General features: G+C 38.7%; 1 protein-coding gene across 1 annotated transcript in view; it reads right to left on the bottom strand.

Moving 5' to 3' along the window:
* The window catches only part of LOC107663527 (contactin-associated protein-like 2), a 47754-nt gene that overhangs the window by 8532 nt on the left and 21054 nt on the right, over nt 1-18168 (bottom strand). The window contains exons 5-23 of the mRNA XM_016453759.1: nt 17548-17695; nt 16957-17160; nt 16064-16248; nt 12791-12934; nt 10814-11072; nt 9792-9941; nt 8875-9037; nt 8399-8505; nt 7847-7966; nt 6984-7102; nt 6792-6876; nt 5764-5920; nt 4653-4780; nt 4204-4374; nt 3597-3815; nt 3225-3461; nt 2054-2281; nt 549-682; nt 337-430 (exon numbers count right to left, since the gene is read on the bottom strand). Coding sequence (XP_016309245.1) covers nt 337-430; nt 549-682; nt 2054-2281; nt 3225-3461; nt 3597-3815; nt 4204-4374; nt 4653-4780; nt 5764-5920; nt 6792-6876; nt 6984-7102; nt 7847-7966; nt 8399-8505; nt 8875-9037; nt 9792-9941; nt 10814-11072; nt 12791-12934; nt 16064-16248; nt 16957-17160; nt 17548-17695 — 3052 coding nt within the window. The remainder of the gene's footprint in view (nt 1-336; nt 431-548; nt 683-2053; nt 2282-3224; nt 3462-3596; nt 3816-4203; nt 4375-4652; nt 4781-5763; nt 5921-6791; nt 6877-6983; nt 7103-7846; nt 7967-8398; nt 8506-8874; nt 9038-9791; nt 9942-10813; nt 11073-12790; nt 12935-16063; nt 16249-16956; nt 17161-17547; nt 17696-18168) is intronic.

Genomic DNA, 18168 nt, shown 5'->3' with positions numbered 1-18168 from the left:
CGCTATATTAGTTTTTACTGTTTTTTTTAATCAAATAAAAGCAGCCTTGATGGGCATGAGAGACGGTAGTATGGAAAAGGAACATTTGTCAATAGAATACTTAAAACCCTGAATCATGCTAATATACAGTGGGTACGGAAAGTATTCAGACCCCCTTAAATTTTTCACTCTTTGTTATATTGCAGCCATTTGCTAAAATCATTTAAGTTAATTTTTTTTCCTCATTAATGTACACACAGCACCCCATATTGAGGCTGCAATATAACAAAGAGTGAAAAATTTAAGGGGGTCTGAATACTTTCCGTACCCACTGTATGTGCATAATAGCCTACTTACCAAAAACTTTTCCTAGGAAAACGGTCTTTACAAGGTTGAACTCAGTGCCTGAGGCTTCAGGAAGAGTGTAGCTTACTGTGGGATAATGATCCACCTGCAACTCACAGACAGACTCATAAATCCAGTGAATTGTCATTATCTAATATAAAACAGATTCATCTGAACTGTGAAACCATCTTTATCTAGTGGCTCCATGGAGACAGATGCAGTACCTGCAGCTGAATGAGTCTGTCCTGTCGGCTGAGGTTGACGTTGTGAGGCTGACCGTTAGCCATGTTACGATGATTCAGGCTGATCGTGAACGACTCCCTCAGTCCTCCCAGGTTATAGCGGATCTGTAGAGTACCTGAGGGAAAACACAATGTTTCATCAGTGTTAAGGGTTAGTTCACCCAAAAATGAAAATTACCCCATGATTTACTCACCCTCAAGCCATCCTAGGTGTATATGACATTCTTCTTTCAGACGAATACAATCGGAGTTATATTAAATAATGTCCAGGCTAATCCATGCTTTATAATGGGAGTGGATGGTAGCCCAAAATTTGAAGTCGAAAAAATTGCACCCATCCATTATAAAAGAAGTCCACACGGCTCTGGGGGATTAAAAAAGGCCTTCTGAAGCGACGCGATGCGTTTGTGTCAGAAAAATATCCATATTTACAACTTTATAAATCTTAATCTTTAGCTTCCGCTAACTGCCGTACGCGCGTTCACGAGAGAGTGGTGTCCAGAGGATGACGTAAGACGTAGGCAAACGCGATGAAGAACGCGCAAGTGACGAATGTGGAAGCGCAGAGGAGAGAGCAAAACTCCACACGGCTCTGGGGGATTAAAAAAGGCCTTCTGAAGCGACGCGATGCGTTTGTGTCAGAAAAATATCCATATTTACAACTTTATAAATCTTAATCTTTAGCTTCCGCTAACTGCCGTACGCGCGTTCACGAGAGAGTGGTGTCCAGAGGATGACGCAAGACGTAGGCAAACGCGATGAAGAACGCGGAAGTGACGAATGTGGAAGCGCAGAGGAGAGAGCAAAACAAAACACCGGTCACGAATTAGTAGTAAAGAAAATAGTAAAGTAGTAAAGAAAAATGTCGGAGGATTTCGATATAAGCCAAGAGGACACTGGTTTGCCTTTGCTGTAAACAAAACTTGTTTCTCACGAGACTAGCGTATTCTCACCGGAGCTTATGCTACGCCTACTTTCTACGTCATTCGTTGGACGCCACTCTCTCGTGAACGAGCATACGACAGTTAGCGGAAGCTAGAGATTAAGGTTTATAAAGTTGTAAATATGGATATACTTCTTACACAAACGCATCGTGTCACTTCAGAAGGCCTTTATTAACCCCCTAGAGCAGTGTGGACTTCTTTTATAATGGATGGGTGCAATTTTTGGGACTTCAAATTTTGAGCTACCATCCACTCCCATTATAAAGCATGAATTAGCCTGGACATTATTTATTGTAACTCTGATTGTATTCGTCTGAAAGAAGAATGTCATATACACCTAGGATGGCTTGAGGGTGAGTAAATCATGGGGTAATTTTCATTTTTTGGGTGAACTATCCCTTTAAGAGCGTCTAAGCAGAGTTACTATCGTTAAATAAACTAAAACTACAACAAATAAAAAAAATTAATTTCAATAAAATAAACTTAAAAAAAGAGAGAAAATAAACGTTAAATCTGAGCTCTAAACACGTGAACGTGTCTCACCATTGTGCCGCAGCACCACGGCCAGGTAGTCCTGTGTCTTGGAGCTAATGTAGATGAGGACTGCAGGTGTGTGGGACGTACTGAAACTAAAGCTTAGCTCTTCACGGGTCAGATTACCCACTGCGCTCAGGACTCCAGAGTTGCCTTCCTTCACTGCAGGAGAAGAGCTGCTCTCAGACATGAGGTCGTAGCGCACCAGGGTCCCACTCTCAAAATACCCTCCAACATCTAAAGTGGAGACAGACGACAACAACAGGGCTTGACATTTACTTTTTGTCCTAACACATGTGCTCCTACTGTAAGGTTTAAAATTTTTATTTTTTTTTTAAAGTAGGGGTGCACTGAAAATTGATACAAGGAGACATTTACAAACAATGATTTAATTTATTAGAATAAAAAAAGTACTACATTTTAAAATATTTCTGCTTCAAAGTATATTTAATGTTTATGTAATAACCTATCTATCTTTCTATCTATCTATCTATCTATCTATCTATCTATCATCTCTCCCTCTCTCGCTCTCTCTATATATATATATATATATATATATATATATATATATATACACATCCCATAATAAACAGATTAAAAACGAATAACGTGGGACTTTTATTTATAAATAAGAACCAAATACACAGGGACTCTTATTTTGAAATGTTCACAATATTATTTTGTGAATTAAATTATAGTTTTTTAAAGTGATTTATTTACTGAAATCATAAATTTAATAATCACGTTAATCACATTATGATTCCTATTTTTCATCTATAATTTTAAGACCTCTTATTATAATTATTATTTTAAGACTTTGTTATTATAATCTGTTATTTTTATGTCCTTAAATTCCATAAAACTTTATTTTTTAGACTTTAAGAACTGTATGAATAGTTTTTTTTTTATTTTACAGTTTGCACACATCTAGTTTTAGTCACAAAGTTGCATTGTCTGCTAAATGAATAAATGTAAATGTAAATAAGAAAAAATGGTTTCACTGTCAAGCCCTGAATATGAACTAAGCAAAACTGATCCAAAGTGGCTTGTAGTCCAGCTTTGGTGACATCTTTATGCTACTCCTAAAAGATGAGATTTGTGCATTGAAATATATTTGTTGCCCATTACAGCCAAGTGAAACTGAACTGAATTATTTATGTTCTAAGATTAGTGTCCATACCATCATTGCAGAAAGGCCCATCGAAGGCAGTCAGACTGCAGTCGCACGAGTATCCGTTGTATTTCTCCATACATTTCCCTTCATTCTGGCAATGCATCCCATAGCTGCTGCAGTGACCCGAGCATCCAGGCCTCACCCCTGGTGTGACCTTTGCCCTCCCTTCAAGGTCAAGTGTCACTCCATTGACCTTTAGGGAACGAATGCAACCCAGAAATCCTCTCTGCCCCCCTGAGGCACCTAAAGTGTTACAGCAACAAAGACATAACGAGATATAACGTTAACGCTTTACAATAAGGAAAATTACATACACAATAAGAGACATGTTTTCTCTTGCTAAAATTCTACTTCCCAATCATCAGCCGGAGATCTTACCTACAAACAGCTGGCTGAAGAGCTGCAGGTGGGTGTGGCCCTGAGGCGGGGCTGACCGCGCCTCCCTATGCACCTTGTCCAATCGCAAAACGGCCTCTTTAATATTCCGTTCCGCCTCCACCCTGTGCCACTGGTCATCATTGAGGGGTGTAGATGAGCGTACGGTTAATTCCACCGGCCCGTTGCCCACATCAAATGAGAGCAACACCACTGTAGCAGCTGTGGAGAGCAGTGTTGTTACTGTTAACTAAAATTATTAAAGGTTGTTTTAAAAATTCCAAAATAAAAATTGAATGAAATGAAGCTGAAATAAATGCTACAATTTAGAGAAAAAAAACACTTTAGAAATGTTGCCTTCAAGTTCAAGTACTAAAATTACTAACTAAAACTAACAATTAAAATGAAAACTGAATATATATATATATATAAATACTATAATTTAGGTATAAATAGTATAATGCTATAATTGTAAACAAAGTAACACCGGTGAAAAGATAACTGTAATTTCCTTCAAGAAACTCAAAGAACAGTTCTTAACAATATGCAGATAAGACGGGCTTTACAGCAATCCAACTCAAGATGAGGTGATACCAGTATGTGGACTTACATTTGAGTTCTAAGCGAATAAAATCCGGATTGCCCAGGTTTTCCAGAAAGACACCATGTGAGGCTGAAGTCTTAAAATAGAAGGAGACGTCTGCGCTGGTCTCGGCTTGGAAGGTGGGAAAATGAAGATAAGATGCAGGTGTGTTGAAGGACGCTGCGTTCCAGAAGTGACCTATAAAAGAAACCCACTGACAACTCAGTAGATGTCTGTTTTGGTCAAATTTAAAGCTGCAGTGTGCAATTTCTATGCTACTAGCGGCATTAAGCATAATTTGATGCTATCAACCTATCATTTCACATTGATTTTAAGGGTAGGTTATGGTTAGTTTTGTGGATAGACCTGTAACTGTTTGTGTCATCGGACCAAGAAAAAATGGTGATCCAGTAACATGTCCTACTTGGCTAAACTATGTTGATAGTTGATACATTTTAGAGCATGTCTGCACTTACGATCTCCCTGACAGCGGAGCGGTCCAACAGTGAGTCTGGCTTCAGATCCAGAGCGGTGAACATCACCAACCACCACCTGACTGACAGGCAGATGGTCCTTATACATCAACATACCAGCATCTTCTTTCCTAGAGAAACAAACACCATGCAGAGGAAGAATTATGGACCACAAGGGGGCAATATAGCATTGTGCAATGCAGCAGAGAGGAGCTGAGTGCTGCTTACTGCATAGTACATACTGCACACTGTCTAGTGTGTAAAAAATGTGCAATCATTTATTACGTTAATTCAGCGAAAGGCATCCGGTTATACATAAATATGGTAAGTATGCGTTTTTTACGGTCAAGGAGGCGATATTGAAAATTGTGGTTGTTTATGAAAATTTAAGTTGAGCACATTGCATTTCCATGCATAAAGGAAATTTGCATGTTATGCACAATGTAAGTCACTATTCAAATGTTTAAAGTCATTAAGATTTTCTTTTTAAAGAAATTAATACTTTTATTCAGCAAGAACACATTAAATTGATCAAATGTAACAGTAAAGACATTTAAAGACATTCAACTTTCTACTGTATTCATCAAAGATTCCTGAAAAAATGATCATGGTTTCCACAAAAATACTAAGCAGCACAACTGTTTTCAACAATGATAATGATAAGAAATGTTTAATAAGCATCAAATCAGCATGTTAGAATGATTTCTGAAGGATGACTGAAGACTGGTGTAATGATTCTGAAAATTCAGCATTTTAAAACATACTCAAGTAGAAATTAATTACATTTTAAATTGTAATAATATTTCACAATATTATTCACAATATTTCACAATAAATAAATGCATCCTTGGTGAGCATAGGAGACTTCCCTTAAAAAAACATTACAAAATCTTACTGACCCCAAACTTTTGAATGGAAGTAAATGCTACTGCAAAAACGTAGTATGGTAGTGTGCAATTCCTACAAACCCTGGAAAATCAAAGCATCCAATATTACGATGAGGCCACCAGGATTGTGTACAGCTGGCTTTTCTCTCTGTCTTCTGCAGAATGCCATCTAACATGTAAGTCCTACTAGATTCCTTCAGCAAAATGAGAAGAGACTGAGATCTCACCATTGTCTCAGATCTGCATCACAGTTGCAGTAGTATCTGGGATCTGTGCAGTTGCGTTCAATGCCACAGGCACATTTCTGCACACCTGGTCCTGAGCCGCCCCAGTAGAAGTGCTTCTCATTTCCCCTGCCGACCCACCATGTGGACGGAGACCCATCTAAAAAAAAAAAAAGATCTTAAGGGAATAATTCAACTGAAAATGTAAATTTGCTAAAAAAGTATTCACCCTCAGGCCATCCAAAATGAAGATGAGTTTGTTTCTTCATTGGAACAGATTTGGAATTTGAAATTTAGCATTACATGACTTACTCATCAACGGATCCTCTGCAGTGAATGGGCGCCTTATGAAGTGAAAAGTTGCATGTTTGTAATAAACAAATCCACCATTAAGATGTTTTTAACTTCAAAACGTTACTTATGGCTAAAATATGAGTCCATAATCCATAACAACGCTTCCTCCAGTGAAAAGTCCATCCCCTGTTGTCCTCTCACATCAAAATCCACCCACATACTTGTTTAGAACTGCTTTAGACTGTTTTTGCTTGTAAACGGTTTGCTTGTAAATTTGAGCACATTTCTCTCCTGATTCAGACAAGATTACTTTTTCACTGGAGAAAGCAATATTATGGATTATGGACTCATATTTATATGCATAATTATGGCCTGGATTGTGGGTATTTTAGCAGCAAGCAACAGTTTGAAGTTAAAAATCACCTTAATGATGGATTTGTTTCTTATAAATGTGCAGCTTTTCACTTCACAAGATGTTAACTGATGGACTGGAGTGGTGTGGATTACTTGTGGATTATTGTGATGTTTTTATCAGCTGTTTGGACTCTCATTCTGACGGCACCCATTCACTGCAGAGGATCCACTGGTGAACAAGTGATGGAATGCTAAATTTCTCTAAATCTGATTAAGAAACAAACTCGTCTACATCTTGGATGACCTGAGAGTGAGTACATTTTTAGCTCATTTTCATTTTGAATTTTCTTATGAGAGCCATGAGTTTCTACCGCATCATTTACCTGGTGAGTTGAGCAGGCGTGATTTGTAGCACATGTACGCCACATGCTGCTCGCAGAACTCAGCACTGCTGGTGACGGCGTTCACCTGAATCACAAAAACATCAGCAGCTCTGCAGGTGAGCACCATATCCAGCATCTGTTGGTTAGGTGTAACAGTTTTCATTGTTAAATCCACACTGATTTAAGAGTCACCTGTTCAGCAGACATGCTGTAATTGAGTGTGAGCACAGTCTTGTCTTCAGCTCTGGAACCCGCTGCCACAGAGCTTTGAGCTGGAAGGTCATTCACAATAGTTGTCCACACTTTGTCTTCTGAAATACACATATACAAGTGTACCAGTCAGCGGGTATTCAGGCATTAATATATTTCTATAATATGCGCTCATTTAAATGAGAAACAGTGACACTGACAATTAAAAAATGTGCTAAAACTTTGGAGAAGCCATTGGATGTATTTATTGCTTAAAGGAGTAATATCACATTTTAATCATATATTCGACAATAAACAGTGTGTACACAGAAAACGAAACATATTATGTTAGTAAGGTTGTATAATAGTAAGTTTTATAATGTTAGGTAAGGTTTCTTGCACCACAAACAGTCATAATTTAGTCATTTCTTTGATATCAAAGGGGTCACTGATGTGTGAATGTGGGAGATTATGTGTTAATGTATTCCTCGTTATGACAATGAATATATTAACACATGATATGAATATATTAACAACTTCAGATGTGCATGCTACACAAGAACCCACTGATATTGTTTTGTTTTAAATTTATAGAAAAATGTAAATAAAAATATATTTATATTTTTTAAATATATATACGGCATATATATAAAAAAAAAATATATATATATATATATATATATATATATATACTGTATATATGTATATTTTATATATTTTTATAGAAATATATATTTAAATATATTTATATAATACATACAACTTTATATGTGCATGCTTCACATTACCCTGCTGATAATGTGTTTTGTTTGAAATATTTTATATATATTCTGAATATTTTATATATATTCTTATATTGTTCTGACCCATCACATTGCAGGTGACTCTGAATGGCTCCAGGGATCCGCTCCCGTCCGGATCGATCCAGTAAGTGTCTGAGCTTCGGCCCAAGTGTTTGTACTCCTCACAGGACTGCTCGTACACAGCTGCAGAAACACACAGCGTAAGCATCAAAACAGCCAACACTGTGAGAAAATCTACAATGCTTCATTTCTGAGGACCAGTCAGCGAAATAAATAACAATAAAATAAATATCCTAGCATATGACAATTCCAAACCAAAAATCTCTATTCTATAAGGTTCAGTAAAACTCTGAGTTGCTATATGTTTTGTTTTTTTTGCTATATATTGCTATACATTTATTCTATATATTTATGTTTATTGGTTTGGTTTCCCTGTTTTTTAGGACACGAATAGGTTAATGGCTTTCTAAAGAATACAAAGTTCCTTGTGAAGCTCAAAGTGTTGATTGATGCAGCAAGAGTCTATTTGCTATTGCTACATAGAAGCAGCTTCAGAGAAATAATAATCAAAATATGCTCAAATAAATGTGGGCGATATGATTTTAGATGGCTTACAGTTGTGGCAGGTGGCACCAGAGTATCCGGTGCCTTCACAGGCACATTTAAAAGTGTCTCCAGTTTGAGAGCACTTGCTTCCATGTTCACAGTGGTTTGGCACACACCTGGAGAGAGAGAGAGACAGGAACGTCTTATTGCTTTTTGGACGGACTGAGCAAAAATGACAATCAAAATACAGCAGTGGCTTTGATCAGAACACTGCGAACAAAGGCAAACATCTGTTCTTCATTAGTTTGCAGAGTCATCCGTGAGGGCGCAGTGCAGCGGGTTCATGAATGAATATGGATGGGTACAGGGGCTTGACTTTATCACAAAGAGATGTTACATTACCATATGAAAAGCAATGCTGTAAGGAGAGCGCATGTTGACTTTTATAAAGCAGAATATGCATAAACCTGTAAAACAGTTGTGGTTGTATGAAAATTCACATCGGGTCTCTGCATCAGTGCGAGTCCATACTGAGAATGCATTACCTGTCTATGATGGCACACATATCCAGACTGACGTTCTCAAAGCTACCCAGCATGCCTTGCTCCACAGACTGCAGGTCGACCAACTGGTCGTCGACATGTATGAGCTGCATGCAGCCCTGAAAGGAGCGCTGTGACGGAGAAAGGTCTGTCCGCGGGAAATATCCTGCACATGGCAACAAGGAAATAAAAAGTGGATCAAGCTTGCCCAGGAAGATGCATACATTCAGGTATCCATCATAATTGAATTTAATATTATAGGGGGCAGTCGTGGCGTTTGCACAAGGAGTTTGACAACAGCCAGTGCTCCACACAGAGATCTGATCTCAGCATCATCCAGTTCGTCTTGAAATGACATGAAGAAACAAACAAAAAATGAGGCAGACTAAATCCAGAAGAACTGTGATGCTTGAAGAAACTTTCCCACAAAGCTACAGTACTGTGAAAAGTTTTAGGCACTTTTGTAAAAATGCTGTAAAAAATAATGTCATAAATATATTTTATTTATCAATTAACTTCAATTAACAATTGCACAGAATTTTTCAGGTAGGTTTCTTGAAGATCTTGGATATATTTCAAATCGATATTTCAAATCGATAAATCACGATTAATCGAGTCCAAAATAAAATTTTGTGTTTACACAATATACTGTATGTGTGTGTACTGTGTATATGTATATATAAATACAAAACTTGTATATATTTAAGAAATATATTTATTTATATTATATATGTGCCTAAGGCACACCTGTGCAATAATCATGCTGTCTAATCAGCATCTTGATATGCCACACCTGTGAGGTGGATGGATTATCTCGGCAAAGGAGAAGTGCTCACTTATATATATAAAATAATAAACCATTTTATTTATTTTTTTTTTTCCAAATAAAAACACTTCAGAGAGGTGGTTCCTACAATTACCTCCGAAAAAATAATCTCCTCCAGTCCTGATCTGAATGGGGAGAGCAGCTCTCACTGTGGACATCTCGTCTCCATTGACGGTCAACATGGCAATGCTTTCCAGTGCCAGGAAGTGAACACTGTGCCACTGTCCGTCATTAAGACCAGAACCTGCAGAGAAACACTTCAGCATAAACAATGGCAAAATCTGTGTATGTGTGTGTGTTTTACTGGTTGATATGATAATTAAGGTGTTTCAAGCTAGTTTCAAGCTGAAACTCTACAGAAAGTCTAGAAACAGAGAGCTCTGGATGTGTGTCTTTAGGTGTGATGTTACCTGAGGATATGTCCACGCGTGTGTTCTTGCCCAGTGTGACGTAGATGTGGACAGTAACTTTTCCCTCCACCAGACTGACCTCCACCCCTCCAGGCATGAAGATCTTTGAGTTCAGCTCATGAAAAATGGGGGCAAAAACAAAAGTGTTGCGTTTATAATTTTGTTCAGTGTATAATATAAATCACATATAAATATGAATATATATATATATATATACATACTGGTAAAAAATGTATAGCCTGAATGCACTGTATGTCGCTTTGGATAAAAGCGTCTGCTAAATGCATAAATTATTATTAATTATTATAAATTATGTGTGTAAATATTTCTTAAATATATACACATAAATATATACAGCACACACACATACACAGCATAAACCCAAACCTTTATTTTGGATTCTCGTCTCCATTGATGGTCAACATGGCAATGCTTTCCAGTGCCAGAAAGTGAACGCTGTGCCATTGTCCATCATTAAGACCAGAACCTGCAGAGAAACGCTTTAGCATGAGCGATGACAAATCTGATTTATTTGTGTGTGTTTCACTGGTTAATGTGCTGAGGGGTTGGCAAGATGTTGATATGATAGATAAGGTGTTGTAAATGGCTGCTAGTGTGTTGCTACAAGGATTTTTCAAGCTGAAACTGTAAAGAAAGTCTAGAAACTGAGAGAGCTCTGGATGTGTGTCTTCAGGTGTGATGTTACCTGAGGATATGTCCACACGTGTGTTCTTGCCAAGTGTGACGTAGATGTGGACGGTAACTTTACCCTCCACCAGGCTGACCTCCACCCCTCCAGGCATGAGCGGGGTAAAGAACAGCAGACCGCTGGGGTTCCATGTCCGAAACTGCAGTCTGACCGACACCGTGTCTGCGTCAGTCCGTCCTGGAAGCTGCAAGGAGCTGGTGTAGTTAAAGAAGGCGGGGAACGAGTGGGACTCCGTGCAGGAGAACGTCAGGTTATGCTGGAATGGGAACAGTAGATGAAATGAAAATTATGAAACATTTCAAATGAAAGCATTATCAAGGAGTTCAGCACACACCGCTACAGGAATGATCACAACTTTACAGTAGAATTTCAGAGGACAGATTGATTTAAGAGGGAGTTTTAATCAGGAAACTTGGATAGGACCCTACTGGAAAATCCAGATAAAACCAGCTTAAGGTGGTGGCTGGTTTTGTCTAGTTTCTAGCTGGTCTACACTGGTCTAGATGTCTGGAATCCCAGCCAGTGGTTAAAGCTGGTTAAGGCTGGCAGACCACCTTGGACCAGGAAAAGCAGCAACCATAACTCCACTCAATCACCTTAAACTGGCAAAAAATGGTTTTTCCAGCACGGAAAGAGACTGTGGACAATAAGCGCCAGTCATTATGTAGTCATTGTGAATAATCACAGAACACGCACACAGAGTGACAACACTTCTCACTTCACGTCTGTCCTCACACACAGAGCATTGTGGGAAAGGGAAGGAAACCTCTGTTTATTACTGTGGTCAGCGCAAGGAGAGGAACTGTATCTATTGAATATTTAATGTGAAATATAAAAGCTGCAAACCTTCAGGAGCTGAGATTACTGTAAACAATACAGAGAATCGAATTAGAGAAACCACTGAAAACAACAGTATACATAAAATATGTATTAAGAAAGCAAATTAAAAGAAATTTTGATTTCTTGTCGACTTTAACCAGAAGTAATTAAATATTTTAGAGCAGTGTTTCTCAATCAGGGGGCTGAGGGTTAAAATGATTAAATAAAGACAAAACAAGCTTTTAAATGTGCTAAATCAGCTAAAATCCGAGATGAAAACGTATTCTTTTTCTTAATTTATTCTCAAAAACTGTCATTTTTATTTAAGAACCAGGAGTTTTTAAATCAGGAATTTTTAAAAGTGAGATTTTTAGACCCAGAAATGTGATTGACATGAATAAAATCTCAAAACTCAAATATTTTTTTCTAGTTCTCTAAAATAAATCTGTAAAATATTTTTAGTAGAAACTACTGAGAAATCGGCATTTGTGGGTTAAATAATATTAAAAAACATATCCTAGAATAAATCCAAGAATAGTAATATAATTACTATAATACTTTAAAAAAACAGTGCTTTTTATTTAAGAATCAGGGTTCTTGGAGTCTGGGAAAATCTGGATATTTTAAGGAATTTCTAGGCCTTGAAAAAATGATGGGAATGATGGAAATCTTAAAAACTCATGGAAATTCCTACAATGAATACACAGTTTTCTAATTATGTCAAGCTCCAAAACATTTTATGGAGTAGAAATTGCTGTGAAATTGCATATGTGAGTTATCGTTATCCTATATCCTTGAACTCAGAAGAACATTTAGTTCTTTATTCTTCTGAAATGATAGAATTTAATTATTTAGATTTTAATATAATTTGAACATACTTATTTTAATTATTTAATTATTTGTTTTACATTGTTACTTAAATTTATTTTAATATATTGACAGTCCCAGTTTCTGTAAATAAAAAAGTAAACAAGAATTAAAAAAACAAGCAGCTTTGTGATTACAGCAGAAGTCCCAGAAATATCTTTGTCTTGGAACAACGTAACACCCAGCAACAGCAATTCCTCTGTGAAGCTCCTGAATTATCTCCACAAGGCATTGGAGAGCTCTGTGGTGTTCATTTGATAAAAATAGGCATGCAAATTTGGCACGTACGAAGCTGGAGGTGTCTACTTTTCTCCTGCGCGCGAGGTTAGTGATGTTGTCCCCGTTGTAATGAATGGCCTCCATGCAGCCGATGTAGTTCTCTCTGGCCCCTGAGCTGGGCTTGGCAGACACTGGCATCCCTCCAAATGTAATCTGGGAATAGACACCGAGGTACAGTGAAAGTGATGGAAACATTTACCATCTATAATAATATAATCTTAATATAATAATATAATCTTATCTACGCAATCTATCTGTTTGAATAAATGTCACCCAGAATCATTTGTGTGCTAAAGACCCAAATCCCAGCAGCACTGGGGTAAAATGATGAAACAGAGGGGGGGAGCTGTAAATGAAATGTGAGAGGGAAGATGAGAGAGGACTGAGGCTTTATTACATAATATCCAAATATGTCATTTTGTTAATATCTCTTCTGTGATCTTAAAGGGTTAGTTCACCCCCAAAAATTTGACATTGCATGTGTTCAGTTCAGAAATGCTGCCGTTAAACCAGTGCTTTTTTTAGTATCATTGAGGTACTAGCCTACTAGAAACATTTTGAATTAGATGTTATTTTCATATTTTCCGTTCAGGGTTCTTATAATTACCTAAGACCAGAACTAAAACTAACAATAAAACCATTTAAAATAAATAAATAAATAAATAAAGTTACTTGAAATAAAATAAACATTAACTGAAAAAAACATATATATATATAGTTAAACATGATGTACTAAAATCAATCAATCAATCAATCAATCAATCAATAAAACTGAAATAACAATTTATAAAAACGATATATGTAACATAAAAAATCTGCTAAAAATGAAAAAAATACCAAGTCTCTGTCCTGGAACTCTGAAGCATCCAACGCCTTCAACCAGCTCAAGACAGCCTTCTGTGCCACTCCTACCCAAGTGCATCCCAATCCAGAACTGCCCTTCATCGTCAAGGTTGATGTATCCACCACTGGGATAGAGCTGTATTGTCTCAGCAGCAGGGTGAGCCTCCCAAACTCCATCCATGTGCCTTTTTCTCTAAGAAGCTGTCCCCAGCGGAGCACAACTATGACATCGGTAACCACAAACTGCTGGTCATCAAACTTGCCTTAGAAGAGTGGTGCCATTGGCTGGAGGGAGCTAAACATCCTTTTGAGGTCATCACTGACCACCGCAATCTTGAGTATCTCTGGGAAGGCAAAAGACTAATCACCTATCAAGCTCCCTGGACTCTCTTCTTCTCCAGATTCAATTTCACTGTGACTTACCGGCCAGCGAGTAAGAACCAGAAAGCGGACACTCTGTCCCGTGTCTACCACCCTGTGTCAGAGACAACTCCTCCGGAACACTTTCTCCCTCCAGCCATCATCGTCAGCCCGATTGAGTGGTCCATCGATGACCAGATCGCGGAAGTTGCGCGGCCTTAACCTGATCCGCCGGGAGGTCCCGAGGGACTGATTTATGTGCCAACTCATCTCCGTCTGACCCTCATGGACATACATTACTGGGCTCTGGACACCCAGGCAGCCAGCAAACCCTCTTGCTCATCAGCAGTTGCTACTGGTGGCCCAATATGGCCCAGGACGTCTCCCGGTTCGTCTAAGGATGCTCAGTCTGTGCCATATCCAAGGTCCCTCGCCACCTACCTGAGGGAAAGCTGGCCCCCCTTCCTGTACCTAACACACCATGGTCACACTTTGGAATTGATTTCATCACAGACTTACCTACTTTGGATTCTCACACATGTGTCCTTGTCATTGTAGACCACTTCTCCAAAGCGTGCAAGTTGATTCCTTTGAAAGGACTACCTACTGCCTTTGAAACTGCCAAAACCCTCTTCCAGCAAGTCTTTCGTCATTTTGGGTTCCCCGAAGACATCGTCTCCGACCACAGACCTCAATTCATGTCCCGAGTGTGGAACGCCTTCTTCGAGTTACTCGGAATCATAGTCAGCTTAACATCAGGATATCATGGTCATATTGCCATGAACATCAAGACAGCTGGAGCTGTTACCTTCCATGGGCCGAGTATGCACAGAACTCCCTGCGTCAAGCCACCACCAAGTTAACACCCTTCCAGTGCATACTCGGCTCTCAACCACCCCTGTTTCCCTGGTCAGGTGAGCCTTTGGACATTCCAGCTGTCCACCATTGGTTCCAGGAGAGCGAGAGGGTTTGGGACTCAGCTCACATCAACCTGCAGAGGGCAGTTCGGAGACACAAGAGCCAAGCTGACGCTAGAAGATCAGTGACACCCCAGTATCATCCAGGGCTGAAGGTCTGGCTCTCAACCAAGGATATCCGTCTTCGACTGCTCTGTTGCAAGCTGAGTCCCCTCAATGTCAGTCCATTCACAATCCAGAGGCAGATCAATTATGTGACATACAGGCTAAACCTTCCTCCTCACTACAGCATTTCACCTTCTTTTCATGTATTCCTGTTGAAACCATGTACTGATTCTCTGCTGCCTTCCTCTTTAGAGCCTGGTGCTGATGATGTGGCTCCTCCTCCTCCAATGGATCCTTTGGAGGAGAACATATACAGAGTGAACACCATCCTAGTCTCCTGACGATGGGACAGTCACCTAGAGTACCTCGTAGACTGGGAGGGGTTTGGCCCAGAGGAAAGATCTTGGGTTGCCCGTGATGACATACTTGACCCATCTCTGCTACTTGAATTCCACACCAATCACCCTGATCGTCCAGCACCGTGAGGCATCAGGAGCTGCCCATGGAGGGGGAGGGGGGGTACTGTTACAAAGTCAGCAACATCCACAGCACCAGACCCCTACACCCCGCCCACTCGTTCACACCTGCACCTGTCGCATCCAATCAGCACAGACTATTAACCGCTCACCTCAGTTCACTGTTGTCTGGTCTCGTTGTTCCTTCCTGAACGCTACCTGACCACTTACCTGCATGGACTTACCTTCTTCCATTCATCCAACCTCCAGATCCGGCTCACCAACACATCCAAACCTACAAAGATAAGACTATTATTCACTGAACTATCTCAGCATTGCTCTGTTGACCAATCACTCACCTGCTATCCACGTGTATCTGTCAAAACCTGCAATAAACCTGTTACTTGGATTACCTTGTTGCATTCTTCTGTTTTATGACACATTTAATTTTATTTCAAGTAATGAAAAGTAAATAATACCGATAAAATATGTCTTTAAGAATATAGCTGGTCGACCTCCAAACCATATTTAATAAGGAATAATTCTATAAATCACTTGTGATTTCACAAAACATCTAGATTTATTTGAAATCTGTCATTTACTTCATAGTCCAGGTCCAGATGGTCAAACTCTCCGTTGGTGCGGAAGCTCTGCGTGTGTTGGTCGAGCGTGAAGTTGACACTGCGTCTGTAGCGTTCGATCCGAACAGAGTGCCAGTGGTCGTCATCCAACAGACTGCCACTAGACACCGATGTGTGACCCTGAATGGAGCCATACTGATTACTGCCTGAAATAGACACAAGCATCAGAAGCCATTAATGAAATGGGTCAGACGGTTCAAACCAGGAACTGTTCTACAATGGGTAGGGAGACCACAAAAAAATATTTTTTTATATTTTTACAAGTTTTGCATGCTGTCAATCATAGAACAAAACAGACATACACTACTATTCAAAAGTTTAGGGTCAATAAGATTTTGTAATATTTTTTGAAAGAAGTCTCTAATTTATTTGATCAAAAATACAGTAAAAACAGCAAAATTGAGAAATATTATTACAATTCAAAATACCTGTTTCTATGTGAATATATTTTAAAATGTAATATATTCCTGTGATCAAAGCTGAATTTTCAGCATCATTACTCCAGTCTTCAGTGTCACATGATCCTTCAGAAATCATTCTAATATGCTGATTTGCTGCTCAAGAAACACTTCTTGTTATTATCAATGTTGAAAACAGATGAGCTGCTTCATAATTTTTGTGGAAACTATTTTATGAAAATATTTTGTTTATGATTTGATGAACAGAAAGTTCAAAAGAACAGCATGTATTTGAAATAGAAATCTTTGCAACATTATAAATGTTTTTACTGCTACTTTTTAGCAATTTAATACTTCCTTGTTGAATTAAAGTATTAATTTCTAGTAAAAAAAAAAAATCTGCCAAACATTTGAACGGTAGTGTGTCGCTGTCACTCTTTGAGTTAAATCTTTTACCCAGGTTGATCTGCAGCAGTAGTTTGGCTCGCTGCAGCTCTAGAGTGATATAATCGCCCTGTTGTCCCTCTCCGTGCAGCAGAATGCCGTCTCCTTTAGTGGTCTTAAACTTCAGTGAGATCACGTCCTTCAAGATCTTCATCTTTTTCTGTCTAAATCGATAGGAAATCACTCCCTGGCCATCAAAGCTGATAACATCCGCCCCTGAATGCAGGAATATGGCTTAGTCTCAAACAAACATATGAAGTCTTCCTCAGCCTTCTGACACTTTCTCCATTAAAGCCAAGTTTATGATGCAACAGTGGTGAAACTAAACATATTTGCTTTTAAAGGGGCCATATCAAGAATATTTTGCAGAATTGTCATTGATCTTGAAATAAACATTTCATGTGTATAATGTATTGTATATAAAAGAGCCTATTGTTGAAGAATAATGCAACTATATTGGACCAAACAACAAAGTAAGCAATGCACAAAGAAGTTAGGTAATGAAAGGGTTAAAATTATTACAATGTAAAAAAAAAAGAAGAAAAAAAAGATCCCTTTAAAATCAGTGAAAGATACATTACGGATCACTTCCACAAGACTCACAGTAAGCGCAGCCATAGAGCTCCACTCTCAGCCCAATTCTCCCCTCCTCACTCCAGTCCAGTGGGATGAAACGCACATATTGGGCCACAAAAGGGTGCTGAAGTTCATGGCGCACTGCCCGCTCTGAGTTCCAGTTAGCTGAAAATGTCTGAGGCAGAAAGAAGGGAAGCACACTTTATAAAGGCATCGAGAAAACCTCCTCCGTTGAGTGAGACACTCCATTACTTGCATACACAGATCAATACAACAGCCTCTTTGAACGTATTTTCAGGAGAACTGCCTTTGCATCTTCATTTATTTTCATAAGCACTGTTATTGAGTATTTCAGGAAAAAAATGCAAGGAGGAAATTATGTGTGCAGTAATGTGTCATGGCGCATTGCATTACCACAGACAAAAGTATGCATGATGTTAGCCTTTGAAAATGTAAAATAAAATCCCCAAATGCTTAGAGAGCAATGAGATGAAATGGAGAACCAGTGGAGACTTCTCAATCGTTTCTCATGGAGCAATGTGATTAAAACAAGAGACTTTTGCATAAGCCTTCATAAGATTTCTTCTTAAGAATTATGTGTCTCAGACATTCAGAAGACACCTCAAAAATGTCCCGAACTATGCTCAG

The sequence above is a fragment of the Sinocyclocheilus anshuiensis genome, unplaced genomic scaffold (assembly GCF_001515605.1).
Source record: "Sinocyclocheilus anshuiensis isolate Anshui unplaced genomic scaffold, SAMN03320099.WGS_v1.1 scaffold2181, whole genome shotgun sequence".
Lineage (NCBI taxonomy): Eukaryota > Metazoa > Chordata > Actinopteri > Cypriniformes > Cyprinidae > Sinocyclocheilus > Sinocyclocheilus anshuiensis.
The sequence above is the reverse complement of the archived record's forward strand: the minus strand, read 5'-3'. Positions and strand labels throughout refer to the sequence as shown.